The following is a 15,892-nucleotide window of genomic DNA, read 5'->3' on the forward strand; positions in this document are numbered from 1 at the left end:
CAGTTTTGCACAAAAGCTAAAATAATGTTTCAAATTCACTGTCATCATATGTGAAATCCGGAGCACATGCCAAACGGGATGAGGATTTAGCTTGACTCGCTCCATTAACTCGCATTCAAAATTTTGAGAGCTCCAGCCCCATGGATCGGAAGTAGAAGGGCGTGACTTAGGTTCCCCATACACGTCGCAAAATAACTCTTAATCCGATCTACTTAAATCCGATCTATTAGATCCGATTCAAAAACATCAGGAAAACGTAGCCAATGTATGTACAGTTCATGGCTTTAATTTCAAACCGTGGAGGACAGCATGAATAAAAATATAGCCTACATTAACAGCAACAACAACAACAAAAAAATCAATGTTACAGTAATGTACAGTAAGTGCATGACACAGAGAAAAATGAAATAAAAACTAGAAATGCATTCAGAGAGTGTAGACCTCTACCAAGGAAGTTGTTTGATAGGCTAGAACATTTGACTGTTAGGCCTACAGCCTAATTTCTTTTCTCCAAGTCTTTCTGCCTTGTTTTTGTGGACATAGAAACGGGAATGTCAAAATTCGTCCTATCCTGCAATGGTGAAGAATCGTTTAAAAAAATCCTGGATCCTGATCTTGATTGGGATCACCACCACAATTCAATCACTTGTTCCTTTTGTCATTTCAAACAACTCCACAAAATTTCATCAAAATCTGTTCATAACTTTTTGAATTGACAAACTAATGTGACCAAATGCGACCAAAAACACAACTTCCTTGGCGAAGGTAATAAACATTTAACATCACATAAATTGCAGTTAATAGGCCTACCCAGTTTCTCTCTCTCTCTCTCTCTCTCTCTCTCTCTCTCTCTCTCTCTCTCTCTCTCTCTCTCTCTCTCTCTCTCTCTCTCTCTGTGCGTGCGTAGTACCTTGCTTTACATTATACATAGACATTCACCCCACAATTTGTTTGTCCAATAACAGGTCCTTTAAAAGCATCAACAAACACGTTGGCAAGTATTCATCACAACACCTAAAATTACAACAGTGCATAAGTAATGTAATTACAGGTGCAATAGATAATGAAATGTACAAAATATATTTTCAATACAATGGTATGACTATGTGAAGAAAAACGCATCATTTAAGGCACTGTGGCTAAGTTACAACACTGGAAATGGAAATATCATAACAGATAGTTCTGAACAAATCAATGCAGACAAAAAAAGACACATAAACACTGTACACACTGATCGTAACATTCAGTGAGTTGATATGGGTATCAATACGTTAGACATCATCACAACGTTACAAATTAACTGACATTTTTCCGTCCAAAACAACCTACTGACAGGGTATTGTCAACCGTCCCTGGATCTACTGTATGTGGGGTTAAGTGCCTTGCTCAAGGGCTCCTCAGCTATGGATGGCCTACAAGATCTCGAGCGAATTGCGTCAATAATCTAACGCAAACCAAACACCGTTTACAACGCATTCCCTTTGACACACATGCACAGAGGTCATGCAGCTGTCTGTGACAGGTTAGGTTTAGGGAAAGTTTTGGTCAGGGCACACATTTAGAACTCAGAAACATGGTATTACTGACAGGTTAGGTTTAGGGATGGTTTTGGGAAGGGCACAATTGTAAAACTCAAAAACATGGCATTAATGGCAGGTTAGATTTAGGGATGGGTTTGGGAAGGGCACAGCTAGACCAATCAGGAGCTACCTATGTGCTCTAGACAGCAGGGGAAGCGTCGGAATCAACATGATCTCCAAAATTTCTGTGCTCCTGGACACGGACGTTAAGGACATGAAATCTGTGTCCAGGAGCACGGATTTTGCCAAAATTCCGTGCTCCTGGACACAGAATTATTTTCCGTGATGGACACACGAAAGTGCTCTCTCTATACTCTCACAGCTCTACGTTTCCACAGTCTTGTGTTTTCCCAGGATTTTTCTAATGTCAAATATTATTTCTCAAAAAACATTTCTTACTGACAGGTTAGGGTTAGGGATTGTTTTGGTCTGGGCACAGCTAGTATTCTTTCATTCATTATATGAATTTGATAGCCCATCAACCAACTGGAAAAGGTATTTCTCAAAAATATGTCTTTAATGCTAGGTTAAGGATAGGGAATGTTTTGGTCATGGCACAATTTAAATTGCTATAGCATTATTTTGTTTCGAATTAGCATTTGGTATGTATTTTCAAATGATAGAGTTAACACAGTGCTGTGGAAATATAGAAAGCACTTCCGTGTGTCCATCACGGAAAATAATTCCGTGTCCAGGAGCACGGAATATTGGCAAAATCCGTGCTCCTGGACTCAGATTTCATGTCCTTAACATCCGTGTGCAGGAGCACGGAAATTTTGGAGATCAGGCTGGTCGGAATAAATATGCAATGTTGGATGTTGGTTTGCTTGAGAAATTGGACGCAATTTCTCGAGATCAGGCTCGGATGACGGGGTAGGGAGACCACACACATGTGGTCTGGTAACAGTGAGATTTCTCCTCGTGAAGCGACCTTTGGTTCCATGAAAAGGCACTGTATATAGTTTAACTAAGTTATTATTATTAATATTATTATTTTGCATTTTTTCCATCCTCCCACCCTTTTTTATTTTTCTGAGGAGACAAAACCACAATAATTTGTACTCTTTTATAGGCCTCAAACCTATAATGAGATGTAATAAACAAATCTTGAATCTTGAATTATTATTATTTTAAGAACCTGCAGCTTCTGACCCCAGCTACAACTTGTGCACTGTGCTGGACTGTCTTTACTCATCCACGTCGCCATCTGCTGCCTTGGAGTCTGCACTCGGCGCGGCAGGGTCATCCGCTGGGGAGGAGGAGCCGTTGGTTTTGGGCCCCTGCTCCTCCTCATCCATAAGGGGCTTGCCTTCAGGCATCGGGGACGACGGCGACAGCTCGCCCCCCTGAAATTGGAAATCGTCTTCGTCCTCTTCGCACCCTTCTTCCCCAAACTTTTTACGCTTGAAAAAGCCACACTTTTTCATAGGAGAATGGAAAAGACAAAAGCAAGAGCAAAAAAGGACAGTTAAGTGGAGGCAGTAAGAGGGGGAGAAGAGAGAATGTGGAGAGAGAACAGTTAGCGATTAACATCTGATACCATTACAATAACAACAATGTAGAATATTCAATACCTTTTTAGTTGTCACATCCACATATCCCAACCACACACAATCATACAAATCTCAAACCTAACACACTCACTCACATATCACTGTATGTGTACATCTACATTCATACTGATCGTGTAGGTATAAAAGTAGGCCTACTGTTTACTTTGGTAGCCTAATTTAGTCTAATGATGGCTGTTGGATAAAAGCTGTTGAACAGTCTGCTGATCCTTGTTTAATCAGTATCTACTATATATTTATAGCGAGGTAGCAGACAAAAGTTTGTGCTCAAACCTAATGTTACCTTATATAGTGCCACAAATATAAGAATCAGCAGTAACAGTCCTCCAGAACTTGCGATGCCGATGACCATTGGCAGATGAATTGGGATTATGAGTTCAGCCGTGGTTTTGCCCTAATAAACAAAATGGTTTAGTACGGTATACATTGACATACAGGTCCTGTCCATATAATTAGAATATCGTGAAAAAGTTCATGATATTCTAATTATATGGCCAGGACCTGTACATCACAACAACAAAGTGGTTTAGCAGTAAGCATTACCATCCATTACATATGGTCATATTTTTATTTCAAAATTACAATAGATGCTCCCACTGATTAACTACAGATGATGTGACCTTTCATTAAAACAAAAAAAAACCATGAGTGCATATTCTGCAATTGGATTTTTTAAATTTATTTTTTACCAGGGGAGTATCCCAAGAACCTGGCTCAGTAGTAAACCAGGTTAACCTTGAGGTAGTGGTAAATCATCTAATAGAAGAGCCTGGCATGCTCATTTTCTAAATAAATGACACTTGTGGACTATCTATTAGCAGGTTAACCACTTCCTGTAGGTTAACTTATGATTTAAGCATGTTCTAAACAATAAACGGAAATAAACACAACTTTACGAAGATATTTTAAGTCTCGTCCCAATAACCATGTACAGGTAGTGACTGATTATGTGTTAGAGCAACCTTTGTTAAAATAAATTACATTACGCTTTTGTCCACAGTGATTTACTCTTATTTTAGTTTTTTTTAATGAATAGAAATGGAGAGTCACCTGCTGCCTAGGGAAGTAATCAAGTTGCTTTTGGTCGTCCCCAAATTGTCTGTAACGTGTTTTGTTGTAAGTGATCTCGGCAGATGTTTTGAAGGTTCTCGGGAATCTTAGTTCAGAGAAAGTGTATTCCTGAGAACACACGCACAGAAAGAGTTAACAGCCAATTCAACGCCCTTCTTAGTTGTGCTGTCATTTTGTTGCTATCATAAACAGGTGAAGTTCAACAATTCTGGCCAATGTCAACATGAAATTGCATTGTTCATGTGTAAACATACTTCGGTAACACTTTACTTCACGCCGGTGTCATACGTATGACATAAGAGTGTCATAACAGTGTAATAGTTTCATGAACGAGTCATAAACATAATGCCAATGTCATAAAAGTTTTATGGCCATAGAAAGTTGACATTGTTCGGCCTGTCTTTGTCATAACCGAATTTCACTTAAAGACAAAGTCATACAATGTTTATGACATTGACATAATGTTTATGACACATTCATGACTGCATTATGACAATGTTATGACACCGTTATGTCAGCCGTATGACGCCGGCGTCAAGTAAAGTGTTACCCTTACTTCAAATACCATTTCAAAAGTTATGATGAATCAGCAGACGTCGTACAACACAAATTTAACATGGATAGTTGGAGTATGTTAAGACTTAACAAACTACATGCAAACAAACCCATGCCCCCATTAATTGGCAATAGAGATGCACATTATCGATTAATTCATTAATCGTTAGCTGATCGCCTTATCCATCGGACTTACGATTAATTGATAAGCGGCATTTTTCCCCCGAAATATCAACATTTCTGAAAAAAAACCTACCAAATCTAAAAATTAAAAATGTGATAAAATACTAAATTTTAATTAATTCTATTTAAATTCTTTAATCCAAAGGTGATTTAAGTATTTGCGGCCACTAGGGGCGTCTAGATTTCTTGGCTAGGGGATACTCACACTTGGACTCAGGTCGAGGGCTGCTTTGACAGTCAGAGTAAACAGAATATAATCATATTTCTTTAACATGGGAATGGAACACTCAATTTTCAGGCAGCTTTCCTTCAGCGAACAGTTCTGTCGAGCAAATAAGAGAAAATGTTAAACACCATTAGATACACAAATAGTTTTAGAGTCAGTGCCTTGCCTCTTCAGGACAAGTATACAACGGAAAAAAAGTGTTGCAAATTGTTCTTACCTGGGTTACTACGCTGTGAGGCTCTGTGCAGTTTATTGTGGCATTGTCCTTGGAAAAGAGAAATAGCACACAATGTCAACAAAACTGAGACAGAGCAGAATGGAATACAAAGGAATAGAATTGAATAGAACAGAAAAGAAAATAACATAACATTTTTCAGACCTCTTTCTTGTGTGAGATCGTGGGATCAGTGATTCGGAAGTTCTCTTCAGGTTTTGTAGGGAAGATGAAGCTCACACTAACAGGAAGAGGTACCGGTCTCGTGTTAGCAACCTGGAATGGTTAAAAAAAAACGTGAACAGTAGCACAGACTAATTGCCATTTCAAATACATACACCAACAGTAATGAATGCCATGGGTAGTACCACAATGCCTTCTCTATACCTATCTAGATAGATAGATAGATAGATAGATAGATAGATAGATAGATAGATAAAAAAACATAAGATTGATGATTATAATAATGATTAATGGGACGATGGATTAACTATTTTAGCCTAAGCCCTTTTTGGGAAAAGGTGCCCTCTCTCTATCAAAACCTAAATATCTCAGCCTCCGAAGCACGTAAAAACATGAAATAAGTTGCATTTCAAAGCTAGAACCTTCATTTTGCACTAGAATGTGTTCATTCAGCTCTAACATACCCACATTTTTAAGAAAACAGCTCAAATCTCAACAACTTGAATGCGTATATGTTGCTCCAGGACACAATGGGTTAATGGTCAAAGTGAAGCGCAAGGCGAAACGCGTTGTTCACCTAAATAAAAAGCTGCAAAATTAAGTCCACCAGTGTGCGGTGATCCCTCTTTTTTTACTGTGGGACGATGGATTACCTTGTAAACGTGCTTCAGTGTCTTGGGTCCTTTGTCCTCCAGTGAGTAGCTCACATATGTCGTAGAAATGGTAGGAGGGCTGTACAAACATCCACAAACACATATGTTAGAACAGTGGTTTTTAAAGTGGGGGCCGGGGACCCCTGGGGGGCCGCGAGAAGTTGCCAGGGGGGCCGCGGCAGGCTGGCAGGAAAATATAGCAAAATAAAATGAATAGCTTAGTAAATTAAATACCTTAAGTAAGCCAAAATAAACCAAAAATGAGCTAAACTATCCCAGTGAAATCATTCTCTTCATTACAATGTTTTTGTATTATGCTTTCTGTAGTAGGCCTAATTGAATGGGTTTAGGAATGCACAAATTTTTCAGATGTGAAACCGCGTCCACAGAAAAAATAGTGCCACACGGCCCATGTTAGGGGGGCCTTGGCTAGAATCTATTGGTATATGGGGGGCCTCGTTATGGTAAAGTTTGGGAACCCCTGTGTTAGAATGATAGCATCATGATACATACAAACAGGGATGGCCAGCATTCCTAATACATGTATTTAAAAATACACATAAAAAATACAAATGACTAGTATTTTGCATTTGTGTTTTGTTGAAGTAAATTAACAGCACTGTATTAATGTAAAGACATTCTATCTCAGGCCACTGGTTTCACGGCACGATATTTGAGTGAAAAAAAAAATGTTTCTGTCTAAGTGTCAAAGAGCATGTGTAGGCTATGTATAAAAATAGAAAACACAACTGAAACTGACCCTTGCCTCAGTCATTAAAGGGCAATTCCGGCCAGTTTGGATTCATATCCCATCTTGGGTGGACCCAGGAAAAAGGATGAAAGGGGAAACCGCGAGAAATTTTCATGCGTGCTGCGCAAAGTTGTTCAATTGCGCTGTTTTCGGTTAAACCCTGGCCCGTCTGGCAGGTATTTGACATGTTTTAAAGCTCCTAGCGTGCATTGAAACCCTTTTGAACGCTTTGCCCGTGGTGTGTGGGTCCATACAAGTCGATCTAGTGGTTCACAGTTCCATTAGGTAGCCCCGTTACGATACAACAGGAGTTTTCAAAAGTGGCGCACCTACCTCTTCCAGCTTCCGCCTTCCAACTACGTCCGCAAAATGGTTCTCCAAAGTGATACTTCATAGTAATCCATTTTAATTTTGTCCACCAAAGACGAGCCACAAGAAACATATTCACACGTTTCCACGTCCTGTTGTTATTGTCTCGCAGATTCACTTCTCAATCTCTGTCACTGAACGCAGTTTAGTGACGTCACGGTGTCACATGACTCCTGGAAGGAACGCACATTCGCTCATCCAGTTATTATACAGAAGCGAGAGAGAGAGGCGCTGTCATAATATACTGTTTGATATTTTGAGATGGATCCTTCGTTGGGGTCTGGTGGTTCAATTGAAGAGTTTGGTGGCCATGGTTATCTTTTTCAAACCAGAATATTTGTTACAGATAAAGAATTGTGGCAATGTGGAATTGCACATGAATTGAATTGAATTGAATTGAAGAATTGCACATGTGGCAATAATTCTTTATCTGTAACAAATATTCTGGTTCGAAAAAGATAACCATGGCCACCAAACTCTTCAATTGAACCACCAGACCCCAACGAAGTATCCATCTCAAAATATCAAGATATCAATTGAACAACTTTGCGCAGCACGCATGAAAATTTCTCGCGGTTTCCCCTTTCATCCTTTTCCCTGGGTCCACCCAAGATGGGATATGAATCCAAACTGGCCGGAATTGCCCTTTAAGAGGCCTACATATGACTAGAGCCTTAACGGCTTATCTCAGTCTTGCCCGAGGATCGCTTGCAATGGTCCTGCGAGGTAACGTTCCACCGATTGTCGTAGAGAATCGGGTCGATAGTCATGTAGTTTAAAGGTGCACTGTGTGAGATTTTCAGTTGCTTATTTTCATGTTAACCATTCACTAATGTTACCTTTTTCATGAATACTTACCACCAGCATCAAATTATAAGTATTCATTAGAACTGGGAAAATTGCAGTTTTCATACATGAAAAAGGGGATCTTTTCCATGGTCCGCCATTTTGAATTTCATGAATGACATTTTTAGCTGTAAAAATTACTGTACTTTGGCCATACTAGTAAATATTAGCTTTGTTACTTTGAAAATATTCATGAAAAGAATCATATTTGGCAATAGGCAGCACAATTTCAATGAGCAGCACAGTTGCAGTAACTACTTTGGCCACATCCTACACAGTGCACCTTTAAGCCTGGCTTTAGTGTGGCCATTATCCAAGAATATTCCTGCAGTAGAACGCTGTTCTACACATGTAAAAGAAAACAATCTGGAGCTTGTTTTAAACGAAACACTCACAATATTCAGTTTGAAACCAAATCTATCTGTCTGTACATGTAACTAAGCTCAATAGTTGTATGTATGTGTGGTTTGGTGTGGAATTGTGCATGGAAGTGCTTGTTGCGACTTACAATGCGACTGCTAGGCCCACAGCGAAGACAACGGGGAGGCTCTTCGTTACACTATAATCCTTGAAGGTACTGCCCATTGTCCCATTGCCACTGTCTCCATTGTCACTGAAGAAAAGAATATGTGGGCCATACATGTCAGTTACCAGGATGCAATAAGCCATTTGTTACTTGTTGACTTTTATGAGGAATCCTTGAAAAGACCACCCGGTAACACTATACAATAACTACCCAAACAAGCTTAATAAACACTTTATTAACACTTAATTATAATTAACATTTAACAAAGCATTTACAAATGTTTGGAAATGAGTAAGAACCAAACTACGACAGCACAGTGGAGTGGGAATCAACTTCTACTGTGTGAGTTTTATGTGGTTTCATGCCTTCTGGTCTTTGGAGGATAAACTTCCAGGACGGATAAGACTGTGCTGTGTCTGTTGTTTTTAACATAGTATTTCTTGCCCATTCATAAACATTTCTAAACATTTTGTTGATAGTTAGTTCATCATTTATTAGGTGTTTATAAAGCTTTTTTGGGGTAGTTATTGCAAAGTGTTACCGACCATCCTTAAAACCACATTGTTCATATTAATTTTTATTCATATCATATTTATTCATATTTATATTCATCTGTCATTGAACAAAATAATGGGTTTTTTTAGATACAATTATTGAATGCAGTTCATTGGGATTTCTGAGACATAACAGTATTAAAAAGATGTTTTTTGTCCGGATGTGTGAAAAGGAAAGATTTAAATGTAACACAATGTACCTGTGTGCTATGATGGTCATCGTGATAAAATCACCCCAGTTCAGACTGTCTTCGATAAAGGTAAAGGACACATTGAATATGGCCTGGGGGGTAAACGTTATGCAAAGTTGATTAAAAACTGGACAAACAAAATGTAGCCAGAATGGGCAAATCACATATTGTGGTTGTACGCTCTTCATAGGTACAAACAATAACTTCAAAAGAACTTGTTTTTTATAGCACAACTCATACAAACATGCAGCTCAATGAGCATTAACAGTTTGTAAGAAAGAATGCCAGGTATATTGGTCAATGACTAAGAAAATATAGTAAGTACAGCAAGTTCAAAACCTTGCCTCTCTGGAAATGATGTTCCAGATTCATAAAACTTGGTTCATCGTATTGGTTGTTATCAAATGCTTACCGATTTGTTACTGCGGAACACAGGAGGGCTCACATCACATATGGTATAATCAAGTGCATCTTTGTTTTCCGGACAGTTGGTTAAAGTTTTCCTCTGCGGCTACCAGAAGAATTGAACAATTAAAATTCCTTTCAAACGACAATACATCGCATACATCAAAAGTGCATATATGTGTAGTGGACTTAATTGTCAGTTTCTACACAGGTCATACAAGGAAATTTAAATTGTTTTTCTCTCTATCTCATGCAAAGACACAGACATACACAGGGCTGACATGAACATACATTTACATGTAAGTGCAAGAATAATAACACAGTAGGTCATAAGAGTAAAAGTAAAAATAAATTAATTACATAATAAATAGCATTTTGAAACCTTTAACATTTGATTGAGAAGGTGGCCTGTACACCTTGATAAGATTTTTTTTTCTTCCCAGGTGCAGTTGTGACAGAGGTCATCTTGCACCCGTTCGTCCCCCTCGGGGCGCGAACCTCCAACCTCGTCAACTACATCGGTTCAGAACTGGGAGGCACAGTATGATACCGCTGGACTTAAAGTGATACTGTCCCATGTTTGGAAATAAGCTTATTTTACACCTCCCCTTGAGTTTAATAATATGGTTTTACTGTTCTCCTGTACTTTCTACCGTTCTCTTGATGACTACCGTCCTGTAGCACTGACGCCCATAATCATTAAGTGCTTCGAACGGCTAGTCCTGTCACACATCAAAGCCACCCTACCCCCCACCCTGGACCCCTACCAGTTCGCATACCGAGCCAAGCGATCCACGGAGGATGCAATTTGCTCTGCCCTCCATCCAGCCCTCACCCACTTGGACAATAAAGACTCATATGTGAGAATGCTGTTCATTGACTTCAGTTCAGCATTCAATACCATAATACCACAACAACTCATCAGAAAACTGGACAAACTAGGTTTCAGCACCTCCCTCTGCAACTGGCTGCTGGACTTCCTGATGCAGAGACCACAAGCAGTATGGGTAGGGAATAACACCTCAAGCACCCTGACCCTGAGCACGGGGGCTCCGCAAGGTTGTGTTCTCAGCCCCCTGCTGTTCACGCTGCTGACACATGACTGCACAACGACCCACAGCACTAACCATCTAGTGAAGTTTGCGGATGATACAACACTGGTGGGCCTCATCACTAAGGGCGATGAGACTCACTACAAAGAAGAAGTAGACCTGCTGGCCAGATGGTGCAAAGACAACAACCTCCTGCTGAATGTCAACAAGACCAAGGAGATTGTTGTCAACTTTCAGAGGGTCCAAAAACAACTGCCACCACTGACCATCGACGGTGATGCTGTGGAGAGAGTGAGCAGCACCAAGTTCCTTGGAGTGCACATCAGCGACGACCTCTCTTGGACCACCAACACTACATCACTGGCGAAGAAGGCCCATCAGCGTCTCTACTTCTTGTGCTAACTAAAGAAGGCAAGTGCTACACCCTCCATAATGACAACATTCTACAGAGGAACCATAGAGAGCGTCGTGTCCAGCTGCATCACAGTGTGGGGAGGAAGCTGCACGGAGAAAAACAGGAAGACACTCCAGCGTGTTGTGAACACAGCGAAGAAGATCATTGGAGTACCACTCCCGTCCCTGCAGGACATTTACACCGCACCCTCACCACCCGGAAAGCACTGATGATCATCAAAGACACAAGCCACCCTGCACACAAACTGTTCAGCCTCCTGCCCTCTGGAAAGAGGTACAGGCGCCTCCGTTCCCGTACCACCAGGCTTGCAAGCAGCACGATGCATCAATCAATCAAGATACTGAACACTCAACCCACTCTCCCTCCACTGTCAGCCTCTAGCCAGCCAGGCCACTGACAACTCCCCCCCCCCCAATCCCCACCACCATATCTGCGACTGAACATTCCACCTGCACTACTACATCTGTGACTGAACTTTCAACCTGCACTAACTCAAAACATGCACACACACACACACACACACACACACACACACACACACACACACACACACACACACACACACACACACACACACACACACACCGCACTTTCTGCACTAAACCCAAACATACACACACTGACACACAACTCATACCCACACACACACACACACACACACACACACACACACACACACACACACACACAGACACACAGACACACAGACACACACACAGATGCACACCGCACTTTCTACCTGCACTAAAAAAACACACACACACACACACACACACACACACACACACACACACACACACACACACACACACACACACACACACACACACTGCTGCTGGTGTACTTGATAGACCTATTTTAATATTTATTTTTCTTCAAATGCTACTATTACTATGTCAGAACGCTATAAAGGACTTTTAGAAAAAGCACAACAAAATACCTCCTCTTAATGTATGTTCTCTACAAGTCTTCTGTTGTCCAGTCTTGAACTTTAATTGTCTCTATGAGCACTGTCTATGTCCATACTGTCTATGTCCTTACCTAGATTAGTCTATGTCTGCATGGGAAAGCAAGAAACGTAATTTCAAATTCTTTGTATGACCACTGCATGTAAAGAAATTGACAATAAAACCAACTTGAACTTGATATGGCTTTGCAAATTTCACCTCCAAGCTAGCAGTTAACATTGAGTCTATGAGACCAGTTAGCCGCCAGCTGGTCTCATAAGACTCAATGCTAACTGCTAGCATGGAGGTAAAGGACCAGTCCCTTAGCATCGACACTGTATGAGGCTTTCGGGAGGGAGGTTTACCAACGTTCCACGGCAACTCTGCTAGTTAGCCTCCGTAACACTCTCCCCTTAAACCTCAATCCCATCCCGGGTCAATCGGCACCACTGTGACGGAGGTCATCATGCACCTGTTCGTCCCCCTTGGGGCGCAAACCTGCGACCTCGTCAACTACATCGGTTCGGAAATGGGAGGCACAGTACGATACCGCTGGACTAAAGGACCAGTCCCCCAGCCCAACGGCATCGACACTGTATGAGGCTTTCGGGAGGGAGGTTTACCAACGATCCACGGAAACTCTGCTAGTTAGCCTCCGTTACACAATTATTTCAAGAGGAATCACTTTTAGACTGTGGAAACTGTGGTAACTATTTATTTCGAAAGCTGACATATCGGTCGGAGACATTTGAAATGTATAACACTAGACATTTAACATTTAGTGTATAGTTGTTCTCACCGGAATTTCTGTTAGCTTTGAGTGGGAGATTCCTAGGGGGTACTGGAAACGGAGACTCGTGTTATAGGAGTCATCCCCCCAATTGGACAGCGCCAGTTTCAGAAACAAATTGTTCTTCGAAGTAAACACCACCATCTCTGCAGAGCTTTGAAAACAGAGATATTTCCATTTTTTTATTTTATTGTCCATATTTTACACACAAGACCACAACAAGGGTGACAGCAATGTATAGAGACTGAATTACTTTTTTATTAGCAAGTATTTCGCCATCGGGTGACATGCCATTGGCTGTGTGTCGAATGCTGCCAAAGAATTCTCAAAAATCAATAAGTAAAATGCAAATTGTTACCTAACTGCTCTTTGAGTTTTTACGTGAATTTTCTTTTAATTTGAGAAATGCTTTGTGAAAGTGCTATCAGTAACTCACGTGAAATCAAAATCCATGTGCAGGTCTGCCACGCAGTCGTCACCTTTACACAGTCTCTGAAACGGCACCTGCCAAAGACGACCAACAGCATGAAATGACAGAAGTGCAAACGTACATTTCAGTTGGACTTTGATATGTGCATTAAAACAGACATAATTTGTTTTGTTCTACATGCGAAAGACACAGTAACGCAACATCTCAAGCAATGTCATCATAGAAACTAGAAAAACTAGAACACAGTATAACCATAAATTCAAAAGCTCAAAGTTGCATGCACAGCGTCTAAGTAACAGCACAGCAGGAATTCTTATCACTCAAATAAAGAGAACAAAGCATGTACATTTTTACCATCCATAGAGGCCTAATCCTGTTTAGAACAGGCCATCCTAGGCCTATTTTCTATCCATAAGCGATATGTGTTTTTATGATTTGTCAGTAGGGCTTGGTAAAATAATCGATTTAATCGATAATCGATCAATTTAATCTAAAATTCACATAATCGATTTACAGGGCACAAAATCGATTTTTGGTTCTTTTTCTTTTTGTTCTTTTTGTTTAATTTAGGTCTATGGAAAATACCCAGTAGGTATTAGTCAATTAGGCCTAGGCCTACTTATTACAAATTACCAATCTGTTAACACTGTCAAGCCACAGCCCTCACAGCATCTTTTGGGGGAAAACCTGGCACCAAGAAAGGAACGGACTGAATCAATTCGGAATGAATCGAATCGAACTGAATCGTGATTAATCGATTCAAAGTCCTAAGAATCGAAATCGAATCGATACAGGAACATGGCTGCGATACCCAGCGCTATTCGTCACTACTGTACAGTAGACATGGGGACGCCATCTTCCCTAATTACAGTTTTTCTCGATTGCCTACACACAATTTTCGGAATCGGTCTTCGAATTCTCAAAACTCTACACACAAATCTCCAAACCTCACACACAACGGGCCAAACTCTTCACTACCTCTGAAAAATGCACGTCTTGTCTCAAAACAATGTACTCTCTTCTAAAAACCTCATTTTGTCGTCAAATGACACACACAGACAGTCACTACAAAACACATTTACAAAACACTGTTGGGGCCAGGGTAAAACTAATTTCTCCCACTAACTTGGGCTTTTTTTGTTCTGGATTGCATGGATACTGTGACATAAGTTGGAAAAACTTAATTCCCACAACACACAAACAGAAACAGAAAGATTTTTATGTCTTTTTCGCAAAAACAACACAAAGATGAACCCCACTGCCTATTTGGCAGTACATTACCGTACTGTATAGCCTATTGCTATGAAAAAAAAACCTCTATACTCAACTTGAAACACAGTAGAAACTTATTTTCTTCAGTTTTCTACTTTCTACGTAAAGAGGGTATTTTTCTGTAGTAAAATACTGAAATATTGTTTTTAGACTCGGAGTACACAGACGTGTATATATTTTACATATTTTTTTAAATATTTAAAAATTGCACTAATGTATTGTAAAATATTGGGTAACCACATGAAAGTTATGTCTTGTATAACATATTTTTGAGTTCAAAAACTAAACAAATGGGTTTTCTCCTTGCATCCACTCATTTTTCATGAATATGACATGCAATGTGTGTCCTTATGGGGTGATGATTTCAGATTGTAAACCGGTATGAAGAGAGTTTGCCCATGTGATGAGGAAGTGAACATAGTATTGCAGTTGATTGTAGTGTTGTGAATGACAGTGTGTTCCATGAGAAACCCAGTGTTTTTCTTTATGAAAATTGAGTGTAATCCAGAGAATTGTGTGTAATGGTGTGAAAAGAGTGTGTTTTAAAACTGGAATTTGAGTGTTAAGTAGGAATTGTGTTTAGTGTTCAGTGACATTGGTTAGGGGAGTTGGGAAATGGGTGAGATGTTCCGAGAATTGTGTGTGAAGTACCAGAACTTGTGTGTAGGCAATCGAGAAAAACTGTAAGATCATACTTGCATACGTGTAACCTGCTGACATGCGGAAGACAGTATAAAAAACGTTGCCACCATTTTGTCAATGGTCGATTGCCTGTCATTTCGCCAGACATAGGATGCTGACTAGTTAGTGAGACGCTGTGAGACTTAGTCTCATTTTCATTTCTTTTTAACCTTTATTTTTCTTCCACTGTTACTTCTTTTATTTTCTTCTTATTCTTTTTGTAATCTCACTTTTTCTATAATAAATTGTATCCTGATCGATCCTTTTGATTACGAACTCAAGACTTATTTTATTTTTGCAAGTGAGTCAGTTAAAAGACAACGCAGAGTATTCAGTCTTCAATTTTTCTTGGAGAAGAGAATTTTGGAAACGTCCAAAATCTAACAACCGGTAACACTTCAGAATAATTAACTATTTACAGCTTTAT

The 15,892-nt window shown here is 40.0% G+C and overlaps 1 protein-coding gene across 1 annotated transcript in view; it reads right to left on the reverse strand.

Annotated features, from left to right (window-relative positions):
* Positions 1 to 270: 270 nt before the first annotated feature.
* The window catches only part of LOC134450826 (integrin alpha-M-like), a 63,911-nt gene continuing 48,289 nt past the window's right edge, over positions 271 to 15,892 (reverse strand). Inside the window, exons 19-30 of the mRNA XM_063200830.1 lie at positions 13,519 to 13,586; positions 13,092 to 13,236; positions 9,886 to 9,984; positions 9,483 to 9,565; positions 8,711 to 8,815; positions 6,237 to 6,315; positions 5,566 to 5,676; positions 5,404 to 5,451; positions 5,166 to 5,282; positions 4,202 to 4,330; positions 3,435 to 3,545; positions 271 to 2,998 (exon numbers count right to left, since the gene is read on the reverse strand). Coding sequence (XP_063056900.1) covers positions 2,768 to 2,998; positions 3,435 to 3,545; positions 4,202 to 4,330; positions 5,166 to 5,282; positions 5,404 to 5,451; positions 5,566 to 5,676; positions 6,237 to 6,315; positions 8,711 to 8,815; positions 9,483 to 9,565; positions 9,886 to 9,984; positions 13,092 to 13,236; positions 13,519 to 13,586 — 1,326 coding nt within the window. The 3' untranslated portion in view covers positions 271 to 2,767. The remainder of the gene's footprint in view (positions 2,999 to 3,434; positions 3,546 to 4,201; positions 4,331 to 5,165; positions 5,283 to 5,403; positions 5,452 to 5,565; positions 5,677 to 6,236; positions 6,316 to 8,710; positions 8,816 to 9,482; positions 9,566 to 9,885; positions 9,985 to 13,091; positions 13,237 to 13,518; positions 13,587 to 15,892) is intronic.

Source organism: Engraulis encrasicolus, chromosome 1 (genome assembly GCF_034702125.1).
Source record: "Engraulis encrasicolus isolate BLACKSEA-1 chromosome 1, IST_EnEncr_1.0, whole genome shotgun sequence".
Lineage (NCBI taxonomy): Eukaryota > Metazoa > Chordata > Actinopteri > Clupeiformes > Engraulidae > Engraulis > Engraulis encrasicolus.